The sequence below is a fragment of the Hippopotamus amphibius genome, chromosome 17, assembly GCF_030028045.1.
Source record: "Hippopotamus amphibius kiboko isolate mHipAmp2 chromosome 17, mHipAmp2.hap2, whole genome shotgun sequence".
In the NCBI taxonomy this organism is placed as follows: Eukaryota; Metazoa; Chordata; class Mammalia; order Artiodactyla; family Hippopotamidae; genus Hippopotamus; species Hippopotamus amphibius.
Window position 1 is genome coordinate 40,946,425 of NC_080202.1, and position 16,675 is coordinate 40,963,099.

General features: G+C 53.1%; 1 protein-coding gene across 2 annotated transcripts in view; it reads right to left on the reverse strand.

Annotated features, from left to right (window-relative positions):
• ACLY (ATP citrate lyase) overlaps window positions 1–16,675 on the reverse strand; it is a 40,073-nt gene that overhangs the window by 11,275 nt on the left and 12,123 nt on the right. Inside the window, exons 10-20 of one of the 2 annotated variants that reach the window (XM_057715057.1) lie at window positions 16,099–16,160; window positions 14,883–15,000; window positions 12,742–12,896; window positions 12,200–12,290; window positions 11,115–11,144; window positions 8,346–8,487; window positions 7,929–8,097; window positions 6,072–6,176; window positions 5,053–5,249; window positions 2,839–2,920; window positions 2,157–2,267 (exon numbers count right to left, since the gene is read on the reverse strand). In XM_057715057.1, the coding sequence (XP_057571040.1) occupies window positions 2,157–2,267; window positions 2,839–2,920; window positions 5,053–5,249; window positions 6,072–6,176; window positions 7,929–8,097; window positions 8,346–8,487; window positions 11,115–11,144; window positions 12,200–12,290; window positions 12,742–12,896; window positions 14,883–15,000; window positions 16,099–16,160 (1,262 nt within the window). The remainder of the gene's footprint in view (window positions 1–2,156; window positions 2,268–2,838; window positions 2,921–5,052; window positions 5,250–6,071; window positions 6,177–7,928; window positions 8,098–8,345; window positions 8,488–11,114; window positions 11,145–12,199; window positions 12,291–12,741; window positions 12,897–14,882; window positions 15,001–16,098; window positions 16,161–16,675) is intronic. The other variant, XM_057715059.1, reaches the window with a different exon arrangement.

Here is a 16,675-nt window from a genome sequence, read left to right on the forward strand (position 1 = left end):
CTTCTCATGTGAGCCACACGGCAACCCCAAATCATCCTCCTTGTACAGCTCAGGAAACTGAGGTATGGAGAGGCACACAGAGCCACCAGGAGCTGCTTCTACAGCCTGTGAACGTGGAGCTCAGCCCTGGAGGGCGGGCAGGATTCCGTGACCTGCCCCCTCCCCTTTCACTTACTTGCAAAAAAGATACACACACATACACAGTTCATAGCTACACAAAGTGGATCCTAGGATAAGCATTTATCGCACCCTGCCCCTTCTTAGAGTCAACCTAACAAATGCTTTTTTTCTTTTTTTAAATTATTTATTTATTGGCTGCATTAGGTCTTCGTTGCTGCGCATGGGCTTTCTCTACTTGCGGCAAGTGGGGACTACTCTTCGCTGCCGTGAGTGGGCTTCTCATTGTGGTGGGCTTCTCTTGTTGCAGAGCACAGGATCTAGGTGCACGGACTTCAGTAGTTGTAGCACATGGGCTCAGTAGTTGTGGCATGAGGGCTCTAGAGCACAGGCTCAGTAGTTCTGGCGCATGGCATGTGGCATGTGGGATCTTCCCAGACCAGGGATCGAACTCGTGTCCCCTGCATTAGCAGGTGGATTCTTAACCACTGCGCCACCAGGGACGCCCCAACAAACTCGACATCTCAAGGTCCACCTCATTCTTCTCCTGCCTAGTTTCCCATTATATGGCTGTGCCATGAGGACACAGTCCCCTGCCAACCAGTGTTTAGGGTGTTTCCATTTCTTGCCATCGCAACACTGCAGTGAGTATCCTTGTACAAGTACTTTGATATATATTTGCACGCACACCCACAGAGTAAATCTGCAGAAATGGAACTGCTGGTTGAAAGGATAGGTGCCTTTTACAACTGGACAAACACTGCCACTTTGAAATGGGCAGGAATCTGAAGGGGAAAGGCAAGGAATCCAAGTGGGAAGGATAGTGTGACAGGCTTACTGGAAAGAAGAATTGAGGGTTTTTTCCTTTTATATACATATATATATTTTTTAAAATTGAGGGCTTCCTAGGTGGCGCAGTGGTTAAGAATCTGCCTGCCAATGCAGAGGTCACGGGTTCAATCCCAGCTCCAGGAAGATCCCACATGCCACGGAGCAACTAAGCCCGTGTGCCAAAAAAAAAAAAAAAAAAAAAAAAATTGAATTAAATTTATTTATTTGGTTGCACTGGGCCTTAGTTGCGGCAGGCAGGCTCCTTAGTTGTGGCTCGCAGGCTCCTTAGTTGCAGCTCGCCAGCTCCTTTAGTTGAAGCAGGTGGGCTCCCCAGCTATGGCATGCAAACTCTCAGGTGCGGCATGAATGTGGGATCTAGTTCCCTGACCCAGGATAGAACCCGAGCCCCTAGCATTGGAAGCATGGAATCTTAACCACTGCGCCACCAGGGAAGTCCCTCGAATTGAGGGTTTAAGCCAAGGGATTATCACTGCTGCAGGAAGCCTTGACAGCCAAGTTTATTTCATATATCACAGCAGAGACCAAGGTCTTACTTTCAGAGCCTGCTCAGCTACCGACGAACTGATGGGAGACAAGTGGTTGTTTCCTCGGTTTCATCATCACCGGGTGGGCCATCTTTGAGACAGAGGATTCTCTAAGCTGGACTACAGGGGCTGAGGTCTGGTCAATCCCACGCAGCCGGAGTTTCTATCTAACATGCACTACAGGCTGCACTTACTTCTGCCTCCCAGGCACTTTCACAGGCATCCACTCATGTGAACACATCCACAAGTTTTCTTCCACAGCCTCTCCCCACAGAGAATTTCCCACCACCCCCTTCCCCAGCTCTGAGCCTAGGGTGTGTCCTCTCCCCCCTTGGCCTCCCTCTCACTCAGCAAACTCCTTCTCATTCCTCAAGGAGCAATTCATCTTCTCCATGAAGCCATTTCAACGCCTCCAGGCAGGAAGTTGCTCCTGCTCTGAGGAGGGACTCAGAGCCTTATTCTGGCTTTAATCTGGGGGTGAGTTTGTCTCTTCCAACCGGATTTTAGCTTCTAGAGAGCAGGGCCCCGGCTGGACCTTGTCGTAACCAAGCAAGCACTAAATGGGTATTGAAGGAACCAGCTGCTTCATTAGATGACCACATGGCTCCCCTCAGACGCGCCCTCTTGGCCTCCCTGCCCTGGGGGGATCTGTCCCCACTGTACCTCGGAGGAGAACATGGTGGCACAGGTCCCGATGCACCAGCAGACCACGGGCTTGGTGATGCGGCCCTCCTTGATGCCCCGGCAGATCTTATACTCCTCCGTGCCCCCTATCTGCCAGGGAACAAGATAAAGCCCCCAAGTCAGTGGAACCCATTCTGAGCTGTTCCAAGAGCAGCAATGCAGCGGGAAAATCTGTCCCAAATTAGGCAGGAGCCAGGGTCATCAGATGACCCGCCCTGGCTATAAAATGAGGGGGACATGGGCTTTGGCCAAATAGCCTGGAAGATTCAGATTGGATGCAAGGAAGATTTTTAAAGGGACAGTGGGTCTCCTCGGAGAGTCCCCGGGACTCCCCCTTCCTGATCTAAGGGTATGAGATAATTTAGGACCAGATCTGATCGGAGGCACAAGCAAGAGAGGCTCTTTGACTCCAGCCATCCACTGCCCACCAGGGACAGACTGGGGCCAGCCAGTGAAAGCTTCTCCTCTGCTGGCACTAAAATGTCTTGTGCCACCGAGAAGCAAGAACTCCTCTCTTAGGAACAAGCACGGCACTGTTAACAGTGACAGCCTCTAAGCCCCAGTGTCCAGGAAATGGGATTACCAGGTACCGTCACTTTCAGTTATACATAAACAAAATGCATGCATTTTTTAGAAAAAAATTCTTAAAAAAATAACTCACCTCTCCAAGAACCACAATCATTTTGACTCCTGCAGTGTCCTGGTAACGTAACACATGATCCATAAACGTGGAGCCAGGGTACCTGGTGAGAGCAGGAGACTCAGGTGAGGTCGGTTTTTTGGTGGGTGTGGATGCCCAGTGAGGGTCCAGAGATGCCTTAGGAACAGTGGGGGAAGGGGAAGTAGTAAATAGAGCACAAGAGAAGGAGAAGGAAGGGAATTAATAAGCCAAGGGGATTTCACACAGCAGCAGGAGATGCCTGGAGAGCACATGTAGGGTGATTTAAAAGTATGTCCACAGGGACTCCCCTGGTGGTCCAGTGGTTAAGACTCCACGCTTCCACTGCAGGGGGCATGGGTTCGATCCCTACCTAGTTAGGGAACTAAGATCCTGCGTGCTGCATGGCGTGGCCAACAAAAGTAATAAATAAATAAAAATTAAAAATTAATATGTCCACAAGTTCTTTTAAGAAGGTAGAAACTCATGCCTCTCCTCTAGAACTTGGTTCAAATTTAATGATTAGCTTCTAATGAACAAAACATGGAGGAAGTCATTCTGTGACACTGACTTCCAAGGCAGGGTTATAAAAAAATAACTTCTGTCGGGCACTCTCCCCTGAATCGCTCACTCTGGGGGAAGCCAGCCACCGAGTCTTGAGGACTCTCAGCAGCTTGTGCAGAAGCCCACAGAGAAGAACCACCTGCCAGCCACGTGGATGGGCCACCTCCAGCCTGCCCACATCTGACCACCTCCACAGAGACCCCCCCACCTGCCAGAACCACCCAACCGGGCCCTGAATCCTGACCCACAGGAACCATAAAGATGCATGTTTGTCGTTGTTTGAAGTCACTTTGTTTTGTTTTGCTTTTTTAAACACAGCTACAGATAATACAACATGCCAGGCTATATCCCAGGCAATAGCTAGGTCTATGTATAGGACTAAATAGTTTTTTAAAATTTTCTTCCGTCACATGAGTTTGCAAAAGGACTGTTTAAGGCCATGTAGCCTTAAGATCTACAAGCACTGCATGGCACGTGGGATCCTAGTTTCCTGGCCAGGGATCAAACCCACGCCCCCTGCAGTGGAAACATGGAGTCTTAACCACTAGACTGCCAGAGAAGTTCTGAGTTGCATCCTTTTATAATAACCTGGTAAGCCAGTGTACAAACTTCTCCTGAGTTCTGTGAGCCCTTCTAGCAAATTATTGAACTTCAGGAGGGCATCACGGGAACCCCCAATTTATAGCCAGTGATCAGAAGTACCCGAGACCCAGACTTGTGATCGGCACCTGAAGTTGGGGGGCATCCCCGTGGGACTGAGCCCCGAACCTGTGGGACCTGGCACAATAATGCTACCTAGCGGCAGACAGTGCCAGAATTGAACTGAATTGTAGGACCTCCTGTCAGTGTCTGCAGAGAATCAGAGTACTGCTTGGTATGGGAACATCGCCCGCACATTTGTGGCTAGAAGTGTGAGTATGGTTGCGAGTAAAGCAACAGCCCTCCGTTTCACTCTTATTAACTACAGTTAACACTGAGTACTTACTAAGCACCAGATCCTGTGTTAGTGTCATTTAATCCTCTGACGACCCCAGGGGGTAGGGACTATTACTTTACCCATTTGCTACGTAAGGTTGATGGAGGTCTAGGGAGGGCTGGTACCCTGCCCAGGATTGCCCCCACCCCGTCCCAAACAGGGAAACTGGGATTTGAACCCCTTGGGTCCTATTTCAGAATGGGCCCTGCTAAGCACTGCACTCTGCTGCCTCCCTCTGGCCACAACTCAGACAGCAAACAGAATGACCCCCAAAGCCCAAACACCCTTCAAACACACCTTTCTGTGGTTTTGTGTTTTTGCTTTTTAATATTTATTTATTTGGTTGCTCTCCAGCTCCTTAGCTGCGGCACATGGACTCCTTTAGTTGTGGCACATAAACTCTCAGGTGCAGCACACACGTGGGATCTAGTTCCCTGACCAGAGATCGAACCCAGGTCCTCTGCATTAGGAACGCAGAGTCTTACCCACTGCGCCACCAGGGAAGTCCCTGTGTTTTCTCCTGTGTATGTTTTCTGATCTTATGCTCATGTCAGCCCTGAGACAGAGAAGAGATGCCCCATTTTACGGACTTAAACAACATCCGTATGTGTCTGGAACTCAGCAGCGGGCGGCAAGCAGAGATAGAGGACCCAGCAGCCTGCCCCTCAGCTGCTCACCTGTCCCCGCCGATGGCCACGCCCTCGTAGACGCCATCTGTGGTGCGAGAGATGATATTGTTGAGCTCGTTGGACATGCCGCCCGAACGCGAGACGTAGGCCACGCTGCCGGGGCGGTACAGCTTAGAGGCCAGGATGTTGTCCAGCATCCCGCCGGTGTTCCCAATCTTAAAGCATCCAGGCTTGATGCCACCAACCTGCAGGGGCGGAACCCGCCGTCAGGGAGGAGGGCAGGCTAACTGACCCAGAGCTCCAGGGGGGTCACAGAGCTCGGGATTACCTGCCCAGCCCACCCCGGCCAGCACCTGCACGTTGGGTTTCCTGCTGAGGAAGACTCTCTTCTCCCCCTCAAGAGACATTACACAGAAAAAAGGGAGCTTCCTGTGCTGTGCTGGCCTCAAAAAAAAAAAAAGAAGAAAAGAAAAGAAAAAAGGGAGCTTTGTTTGTAAAACGGGGCTTCCGACTGCAGATTCAGAGGTGTATATTCAGGATTAGGTCACCTCTTTTGCTCCAAAAGGGCAACAGCACCCAGTAAAGGTATCCGATGCAAGTGTGTGCCCCTGCTCAAGATCACCCTCTACCTTCAAGATGAAAGGTCCCTCGTTTAGCTCAAAAGTCTTAGCTTCAGCCAAATTTTTAATGCAACAGCTAAGTAAAAACAAACAACAAAAATACTCACAGGGGAATTTCTTATATGAAGACCTTTAGATCAAAAATAAGGCCCCTAGGTAGATTTTCTTCTTTGTTTTACAGTTAAAGGGATAATCAAAGACCATGCTATGGTTGTATGAAGGTGGAAAAGCACTTAAAAAAAAAGTGTTAGTTAGCCCCTCAAAACTGTAAAGGTGACATGGTCTGCGGAGAGAGCCCTTTAAAAAATTAACTGGAAATGGACAGACCAACTTTCAACAGATATTCTCTCAATCTTTTCAAACCAGATGGGAGACAGAAGACTTAGCCATGAGCTTCCAGAGGGCCCAGAAGTGGATACAGGAAGGCTTCATGGAAGGGACACTCACAGTGGCAGGTCCAATGATGGTCACTCCCTTCTGCTCCGCCTTCTTGATCAGCTTCCTCGTAAGGGCCTCGGGGATGCCTTCGGCTATGATGGCGATGGTCCGGATCTAGAGCACGAGGACGCACCCTTCCTGTTACCATTTTGCCTCAGATGGGACGATGAGGCAGCGACCATTACAGAACCCACCTCCCAGGCCCCCTTCCAGGAGTGATAACAATATGCACCCCCTTCTTGCCACAGGCCTTTGTTCCTACCCTGATCATTCAACCCTCCCCCAAAAGAGAGGCACCCGAAACTGTGCTCCACTGCTTACCACCACAGTGAGTTAGCAGCCAAGCAGGAACAAACGGTTCTGAAAACTTGCTATAGTCAAAGCCGCCCATCCGAAAACTCAAGAGACTCAGCCTCATCTGCTTCCCACCTGTCCAGGCGCCTGATCATATAGCAGCTGTCTAAGGCTTTCCCCACTGTGCCCTCTGAGGCTCTGACTCTACACCCCTATAGGAGAAAACCTTGACGGAAACAGGCTTCTTCCACACTTGGACCAGAGAGTAAGCTGAGGGAGAAGCCAGAGGGGGTGCGGTGGGTGGGAAAGATCCAAAAACCATCCCTGACTCTAGATCAGGGGCCAGCAAACTTTTTCTATGAAGGGCCAGGGAGTGTTTTGGGTTTTGTTGGTTATGTGGTCTCCGTGGTAACTACTAAATTTTGCCTTTGCAGCATGAAAGCAGCCATGGACAATATGTAAATGAGTGAGCATGGCTGTGTTCCAATAAAACTTTATTTACAACAGGCAGGGGGCTGGGTTTGGCCCTTACGCTGCTATATGCCAACCTCTGCTCTAGACTATAGAGCAGGTGTGCTTTCATTTTTGCTTCATCTAAATATCAAGACGTTTACATTCTCCAGTCATAAACTGAGGTAAGCCAGTCTAGCATCAGACAATAATTTTGAACAGGAAAATCAATATCTTAATCTGTAAGGGCTCTTACAAATCAATAACAAAAAAGATATACACCTCAAGGAAAAAAAAGGAGAGGAGGCCGCGGCATAGCATGCAAATGGCCAATATGTGTTTGCAAAAGCTCATCTTAGTTAATAATCAAAGATAATGCAAATCAAATAGAATGCCTATCATTTTGTTAAATACATACATTCTTTAAATCCAAGCATTCAGTGTTGGCAAGGATACAGAGAAACAGGCATTCTCAAACTACTGATGGGAGTTTACACCCACATTTCTGGAGGGCATGTGGGCAGGATGGATCAGAGGTTTTCAAATCTGCACATTCTAATGTAGCAGTTTGACTTCTAGACATTTACGCTGGGGAAACAATTAAAGATGTATGCTCATCATGAGACTTGAAAAAGCACAAATGATGTTGCTGGTAAATACTGATGTGGAACGAGTTGCTGAAGGAAATGGATCACAAAACAGTGTTATTCCATTTGTTCAAAGCCAGAAAAAGGTGTGGATGAGGATGTACTCAAACGTCAGCAACCATATTTCTGGGAAATGAGACTGGAGGTATTTACCCTCTTCTTCTTATCAGCATTTAATTTTTTCCTATCACAAATACGTAACAATTTTATAATAGAAAAAAAGTGCTTTTGATCCTGTTTTCAAAGCCAGTCTCAGCACAGAGAGGACCTGGTGGGGGTGTATGACCCCGGACTAACTCTTTGCCAGCCCAGGTAAGCAGCCCACCTACCCTCGGTGACTACCCTGCTTCCTGAAGGTCAAGTCTCCAACCACTTTCACCCAAGTGACTGGCCAGTCCGAGTCCCAAGGCCTTCGTCCCCAGGGGACACCATTCAGGATTCCCCTGCCTCCCACCTCCAGGGCGCAGTGAGCTACCTGTGCGTAATTCATGGTCTCGATGGTGCTGTCGTAGGCCGAGCGCAGGGAGGCGAAGTTAATCAGCACGTCTACCTCCGGGTGCTTCTTCATGGCATCAGCCATGTTTTTGAAGACGGGGATCAGGATCTCCTTGTGGCCCCAATAAAACTTCTGTTTGTGGTCCCCGCTGTGTGAAAAGGGGAGGCAGGGTCAGGACACGCTCAACCTGCCAAGGCAGGGTCGCTGCCTTCAAAGAGTTTAGTCTACGGGAAAAGATACCCGGGAACATCAACTACCCCGTTGGGGCTGGGAAGACGCCTCCCAGGCAAAGGGGATAACCCAGGGCTCCCCCAGCTCTTGTCGCTGCGGGACGAGATGGGAGGACGCCATCCCGCTCAGCGGCCGAGTCCAGCCTCCCTGCCGCGCGCGACTCACGTGAAAGGGTAGACCATGGCGGCCACGGAGGGCTCGTCGCGGGAGCAGACGTAGTCAAAGTCCAGCATGCCCTGCACGGCCCGGGTCTGCATGCCCCACACGATGGCCTTGGTGTGGCGGCTGAAGAGGGTGGCGCTCTTTCCTGGTGGGCAGAGACACAGCGAGTGCACCCAGAACACACCCCCCTAGGGGCTACCTGCCAGACCTCTCCATGCCCCACGTCCAGGGAGGGGGACTCATCAAAACTGCAAAGGAATATCAAGAGGATGGAACTCCGAGAACTTGGGGGAAGAGGCGCCTGGATTTCCTCCGGAAAAGAGATGGCAGAGAGTGCAAAAGGAGCTGAGAGGACCTGCCTGGCTGGCAAAGAGTTCAGCAGTGAATAGGTCGCAGAATTCCTACATGACCTGCCCAACTTCCCCGGAAATGTGTGCATATGCAAATGAGGGCTTGATGGATTATTTTTAAAGTCGATGGAAAAAAATGTTAAGCTCCCCCAATTTGGGTGACCGAAAGACTTTTTTTTTAACTTTTTTTTCCCCCTTAGGGGCATGCAGGATTTAAGTTCCCTGACCAGGGATTGAACCCGTGCCACCTGTGGTGGAAACATGGAGTCTTAACCACTGGATCGCCAGGGAAATCCGGTGGACTTTTTTTTTTTAAATTGAAGTGTAGTTGATTTACAATGTTGTATTAATGTTGCATTATACATATATATTTTTTAATATTCTTTTCCATTATGGTTTATCACAGGACATTGAACACAGTTCCCTCTGCTATACAGCAGGACCTTGTTGTCCACCGCAAGACTTCAAACAGCTCCCCAACAATCCTTATCACCTGTGAGTTTGGACATGAGCCAGCTCCGGTCAGGATCTGAATCCTCTTAATTCTAGGTCAGTGTAGCTCCAATGAAGAGGTTTGCTATAGCCTTATCTCTAACTGAGCTTCTGCCCGACCTTCTCCTCATAGCCTCCTCCCAGGTGGCTCTTCCCTGCTCAGAGCAATGTTCTTGGAGGGGCCCTCCAGAGGGCAGGAGAGGAGGGAGGGGACCAACAAGGGCTGCTGGCAGGAGTGCATTCCTGAGCTGTCACCCCACGCAGGCAGCTCACCTGACCCTCCTGCTCTGTTGCTGGAGGAAAGGAACCCTTGGGGGAGGTTCTGAGCTCCCCCAAGGAAAATAACACAGAGAGCTCAGGGCACTGGTATTAATTATCCTACTGTACTAGCACAGGCTTGGCTAACCAAGTTCAAGGTCTGATTAAATGCATTTAAGAGATCAGTTTCCCAAAATATAGGATTCTCATCCCTACGCATGCCCACCTCTTCCATCACAGCCATAAGCTTCTCACGACAGGAGGTTCCTGATGGTGAAAACACCCAGGATTTACTGTACCCTGGACCCATTTGGGTTCCAATGAGATATGAGATCACAGAACAAGCGAGGCCAGCACGGCCCTGCCACGCCCCCATTCTCAGGGAGCCCACGCCCCCAAGAGTCAGCGTGCGCGCATGTGCACATACACCCATCTCTCCACCCAAGAGGCTACAGAAATCAGGACAAGGTTGGAATCTCTACGAACCCATCAGCATTTCCAGCTCGAAAGGGGCAGAACTGGCACTCTCAGAGCACAGAGAAGGCAAAGCTGAAGGTGGCAATCCTCAGCCCACCGGCAGCCCAGACGGGGGCACCAGAGAGAACCTGTGCTCCGGGGCTGGCTCTGCTGTCCTGGCCCAATCTGCCCCCTGCTTCCTGACCCACAGCCATCCTTCCTCTCCCACGGGACTGACAGTAAAGCTAAACCCCTCCCTCCCCACCCCCTCCGCCAAGAGTTCTCTCACTGAGAGTCTGCCCTCATTATTTCTTTGCAGGACTCAGCCTCAGGACTGGTCCTTTAGGTAACAATGGATGTTGCCAGAGTTAGGGAGGAAGGGCTACTTGACCTTGACTAGTTACCCCTTTCCTCTTCTTAGCAAGGGATCAGAGGTCATTATAAGACTCCCCTTCCCCAGAGGGGGTTATCTCTCACAGCTATGAATATCAAGAAGTTAAATGGAAGCCTTGATGCTTTGAACCAATTCATCTATCTATTCACCTCAATGAACCTATTCACCTTGGTCAATAGATGAACATGTACATGTGCATGTGAACATGCACAGAAAACGTCTCTGCTAAACAGTGACCTCACACACCAGACAGAGCCCAGTCCCTCCTCCAGATCTACTGCACATCCTTTCGCGTCTCTCTCTCTCCTCCATCCTGTCTTCCACCCAAACCCCAGAGAAATCTAAACTTGTCCCTGGCGCTGGGAGCTCTGGGATGAAGCTGGAGGTGGTGAGGCAGAGGTGGGGAAAGAAAACGAAGACGTCATGGGATGCAGGTGAGAATCAGGTGGTCAGCGGCTCCCATCCTGGCCCGCTGACTCTGCCGCTCTCCCTTCCGTTTCCACGGCTCCCTCTTTCCCGGGAGGACCCTCCCTCCTGGGCTCCACTCCACTCTCCAAGGCCGTGGGCCTGGCTCTTGCCCCCCCTGCGCTCTCCACCCCCTCCCACGTACGGAGCCGGCGCCACGGCAGGGAGAGCGGGGGCGTGACATAAGCAGGGGTGGGAAAGAAGGGAGAGCGAAGACTAGGACTTGGGGCGGGCCACACCAAGGCAGGAACAGAAAATATACCAGGCAACACTGCAACCCACCGGGACGGGGAGACAAAGCACACAGGGAGGCTGTAACCCGCTAACAAGCCACACGCGGGGCAGGGGGCATCCTACCTTGCAGGGGTCTTGGACTTGGGACTGAATCTGTCAAAGAAAATGACCAAGGCAACTGAGTGACTCGCCGCTGGCTGGAGGCTTTGGAGGAAGAGGGTGAGAACAGGGAGGGGTCCACGGACAAGCCTTGCAGGGCTGCCACCCTTACCGTCTTCCGTCTATGCACAATAGACAGGAGCAAGACCAGCAGAAGAGAGAGCCCCGATCAGCAGAGCGGAGGCGAGAAGGGGCGAAGGACCACAGAGCGCGGAGAGAGGAGCAAAAGCACCACGGCTTGGAGGGTGTGCTGAACACCAAAGGCCCGGGCCCTCTGGAGGGACAGCTGGCCCGGTCCCACCCTCTTAACCTGCCTTGTCCCCATGAAGCCCAATGAGATGATCAGGCTGAGGGGCTGGACCTGTCATTCTGTGCTGTGCACAAAACTGCCGGTTTGGAGACTGCAGGGCGGTGGCTTTCAATCTCGAGTGCCTGGAGCCAGCGTCGCTATTTCACAAAATGCCTTAAGCACACTCTGTCCTCCCCAGGAAGAGGTCGCACAGGCCACGTAGGCCTGGTGATAACTAACGCGGGTTACCTAGTGCTGGTTGCAAGGGCCGGGCTGGCAGGGATCACATCCCTGATGAATCAGAGGAGGGAGAGATGAGCAGGCAGAGCACAGATGGGCCGGCAGACGACGCGTGCCCTTGAAGTGGGCTCATGGGAAGGGAATGTCCTGGTAAGAGCCCAGCAGGGTTGGTGGGGAGGGAGCGGGAATTCTCTGCCCTTCTGAGCTTTGGACTCCTGCCATCCACTCAGGAGGAGGGTCTGAGGGACCCTCCCCCCACCTGGTATTTCTGTAACCCTGTCTCCTCTGCAGCCTCCCTGCCCCGCTTGCACACCCCACAAAACGGGGCAGAGGGGAAGGGGATGGGGAGCGGCGTGGGCCCTTGACGCGGGCTCCAGCCATCACACCTTCGTGACCGTCCCCATCCCACACACCACGCCCCAAAGCAGAGCCCAAACCGCTTTCCCTCCACCTCTGCCGACCCCGCCGGGGCCCCGGAAGGGAAGGGGGACAGGAAGGTCCTGCAACTGCTGGGAGGTACCTAGCGGCATGGCGGGCTTAGCCTTCTTTGCAGGTGCCACCTCATCAGCCCTGGACTCTGAAAAAGATGCCGTCCTGCTGGGGGCCGGAGTCTGGGGAGACAAGGAGAGAAAGAGTCACAGGAAACAGCTGGGGAAAAAAGCTACTGGTCCTTAAGTCCCCAAAGAACTCAGGTAACAAGAACTATGCACAGCTCTGTTCTCTACCAGCTGCTTCCAAAAGTACTATCTTAACAACCCTCTGAGATAGGAATTAGGATTGTTCCCGAGCTAAGGTGAGCAAACTGAGGTTCCTGGCGATACCCACCGAGGTCCCTCCTTTGAACGCGGGTCTGATTAAAAAATCTCTGGCCTTCCCATTACACTGCCTTGACAGGGGCAGAAAGAAACTGGCAGAGATACAGAAACCAACCACATACTACCGTCTACCCGTACCCCCGCAATGCCCCCAAAAGGCTGGGGACTGTGCCCCGGATGGGATGGGGTATGAGAGGCAACAAAGATGACTCTGCAGGCTTTACGGCAGGGGGAGACTGGCACCTACCGACGTGCTCCCGCTGGCGTTGAGGAGGAAGTTTGCAGTGTGGGCCGCCGTGGGCGGCTGATTGGGGATGGGCCGGTGGCCCAGGGCCATGCCCACAATGGCCGTCATGTGCGTCTCAGTGCCAAAGACATGGATGGGGATCCCAGTGGTCTTCCCTGCGAGGGAAGGAAACGCGTCCACCGTTCAAGTCTCCGAGGAAGCCCCCAAGGCCCCCTGACTCTGCCAAGGCCCCCTGCGGGCCTTCCCGATGTCGGGCGGTTCCTGTGCAACACCAGTTACCCCAGGACAAGCTGGCGGTCGCTACCCTCACCCCCAAACACACCTCTGTAAAGGCCGCCTGCCCGTAAGAGCACGCGAGGGCTGCGCACTCTCCAGCAACCACGGGCACGCGGAGAGCTCGCGCTGCTCCCGCTCCCTGGCTCTCCCACCCCCGCCACCCTTGTCGCCCCCGCAGCCGTGGCCCCACAGGCCCCACCCCCACTCCCGCCCGGCCTCTGCTCCGGAACACCCAGGCTCTTTTCCCCAGGCCCCGCTCCTGCCTCTGCAGGGAGCTGTCACGTGGCCGGCACTCAGCTCAGCTCAAGTGCCACCTCCTGGGAAAGGCCTTCCCTGACCACCACAGCCGCTCCCCTCCATGCTGCCCTGCCTGCAGATCCCCCTCGGACAGCATCCCACTCCAGCCGCTGTTTACTTAACATCCCATGGGTTTAACGGCCCGGGTGAGACCGAGTAACATTCACTGTGCTGTCCGAGGGCTCCGCCCACCACAGCTATTCGGGTTTAGGTGAAAACTAGGACCTGGTACCTCTTCAAACGATCCAGGCGGGTTCGTGTTTGCCGTGGATACCAGATTTGGGAAAATGGGAAGGTGGAATGATTCTGTCTTTCCAATCAGAGGGCACGCTCCCCGAGCCAGAGCGTCGCATATCCACCTCCCCGCTGGCCGAAACCCACCCTCACCCCGCCCCACACGTAACGGCTCTTAGCAACGGGGCTGCACTTCACTCGAGACCAGAGCTGCCGGTTCACTCAGGTCGGCTCAGGGAGACCCAGTCTTAGTCCTCGCTGGCGTGACGTGGTCCCCTAGTTCTTGACAGCTCTGGGCCTGAGGTCTCATGAGCCCGCAGGGGACCCCCAAAACACAGAACTGAAGAAACCAAAACGGACCCACACCCTCTCTGCCCTCAGCTCAGCGAGAGGAGGGGCAACTCTTTCCCATTCTGTGAATCACCAGGCCCCTCCCTCCATCCAGGCCACCAGCGGTCAGTCGGGGCCCGGCCACCGGCCACCGTCTCCCTCCCCCTCCCCCGCCCCTTGGTCCAGGCCATCACTCTGCTCTGGAGGCTGTCACAGCCTCCTGGGTGGTCTCCCTGCTTCCACTGCCCTCCGGTGTTGTCTCCACCCAACAGCCCAAATAACTTTCCCAAACCTAAGTCCAATGGTGTCACTCCTCTGCTCAGAGGCTTCCAGCAGCTGCCAGGGGCACAGCCAAGTGCCCTTGGGACCTGTACGAGCCCTGCACGTCTGCTCCCTCAGCCTCTCTGCCTCCACCCCCAGACACCCTGCCCTCAGTCCCCTGACCCCAGTCCCTCTCAGCCCTCCCTGCTGGTCCCACCACAGGGCCTTGGGACTTGCCCTTTCTTCTGCAGTCACCGCTGACTGCTCCCGTCTCCTCCAGGTCTTTGACCAAATGCTACCTTTTCAGCCAAGTGTTCTCTGATTGCCTCATTTAAAACTGCCGTGTCCCCTCCCACAGACGCTACCCTTTCCCGCCTGCCCGTCTTCCTTCGTGCCTCCAGACGCTGCAGTCACTGTCCTCAACTGCACGAGGGCTCACTGCCCGCCACCTGTCTCGTGCACCTGTGACCCCAGCGTTCAGCACAGGGCCTGGCACAGCGTGGGCCTTCCACAATTATTTGCTAAGTGAACAGCTGAATGAAAATGCCTTCCTGCCCATTCTGAATGTAGGTTTCGGTCAGGAACTCTGCGTCAGGAGGGCACAGAATGGCAGAAGTGAGCTGTGCCTCCAGAGGGTGGGGTGGGGTGGGAGAGCACGGAGGTGTTGGAAGACTGACCCTTTCAGGAATCCTGAGGAGGCATGACACAGGGTGGGAGGGACAGGAAAGATTCCCCCATCTTACCGACTTCTCCCATCACCCGTAAGCCCTCCTGATAGTTGGGGCCACCTCTTCGGACAAAGATCGTGACCTCGTGCTCCTTCAGGGGACCCTGGTAATCTCGAATTGCTCTCACGATGCCCTGGAAGCACCAAGGGATGACAGACATGTGACTAGAAAGAAGACAGCCATTACACAAGCATTTATAACCATGGGAAACAAACGTCCCAGGGCATAGATAACAAGGGCTGTTGGGAATTCTCTGGCCGTCCAGTGGTTAGGACTCCACGCTTTCACGGCCGGGGCCCAGTTGCAATCCCTGGTCGGGGAACTGAGATCCCGTAAGCCGCACAGTATAGCCCAAAACCAAACCAAACCAAACGAAACAAAAAAACCAAGGGCCACCTCTCACAAAGCACAGCAGGCCCTGGCAGTCAAGATTTTACAGGCATGCACTGGACTACACACAAGCAACCCAAAGGCCCAGGACACATGACTGCTGGTAACGGTGCTGAGGTGAGAACGTGGGGCACCTAGGGGTGATGCCCCTCGGTGTGTGTGGTGCTGGGCCAGTGGGGTCTCTTATCCCGTCTGTAGTCATTCTTGTTCTCTTATTGCACCTTTGGGGGAAACTCTACACTGAGACCCTATGTAAGAGTTGTCAGGGTTATTAGGACACAGTCTACTTAAAGGTCAAAGTCCTACGAAAGCTTCTTCAAGTGATCTGGGGGACAGCTGTTGCAACTCTGGATACGTGAAAGCGTGTACAGGTGTGGACCCGTTTTGTCCAGACAGAGGGTTAGTTTACTGAGTCTAATTTCTGTCTTTCACCCAGGCTAACGGGCCTCCAGCTGGATGAGCAGGAGCCCTGGGGCATCAAACACTTCCTCAGGCCGACCTCTGGGAAAAGGGGCAGATGACTGGGAGACAAAACACTACGAGGAGGTGCAGAAAACCCGGAGTGTTGGAAATGGGGTCCATCAAGCCCGTTCCTCAAGAATTGGTCCTGAAAGTGGGGAAGGCAGAAATTCACCTTCTCCCCACGCTTCAGATGGGAGAATTACGGCCCAGCGAGGGTCGGCTGCTTGCCCAGAGCCACTCCAGTGTCTTCTGCACCCCTAGGGCAAGAGCGCCTCCCCGGACTGGGTAACGCAAGGGAACCTGCTTCTGTCTCAAACCTACCTGCACAAACTTTCCTTCCCTGCACCCCTGCCACCCACATTCCCCTGATGCTGGTTACCTTGAATGTGGCGGCCACGTTGGTGAAGTTTGCGATGCTGCCTCCGATGATAAGGATCTTGCCTGGGTTTAGAGCAGGAGAAGCCGCAAAAGGGTTAGTGAGAAAGATTTCTGGTGTCGTGCCAGAAATCCAACTGAGGGAGTGTTCTCTCCTCTGAGTGAGGGTCCCCAAGTTATTAGGAGACACCAGTGCAGAGGCGGCGGGGAGCAAGCTGGTCTCTCCTGGCATCTGTCTTATCATCTCAACGCTCCATCACCTACACCGCTGAGCAGGTAGTAAATCCAAACCCACCACTCTACATCATTCCTAGCTGGCATCTAGAAACACAGCTTGGTTTCTGGATACCCCTGATGGGGATCTCTGTCTGGCTCAAGGAAAGGGGAACTGGTATCTGTAGTCCCAAAACACGGGACAGGTGGTAAAGGGAGGTTGGGAATCACAGAGCCCAGATAATAAACACGCGAGCGGGCCACTGTGCACCACGTTTACAGCATTCAGCAGAAGCACACCACTGCTGCCGCCTGCCTTGCACCTGCTCATAGAGCTTTATGTTCCCATCCCGTCCTCACCCCCACGG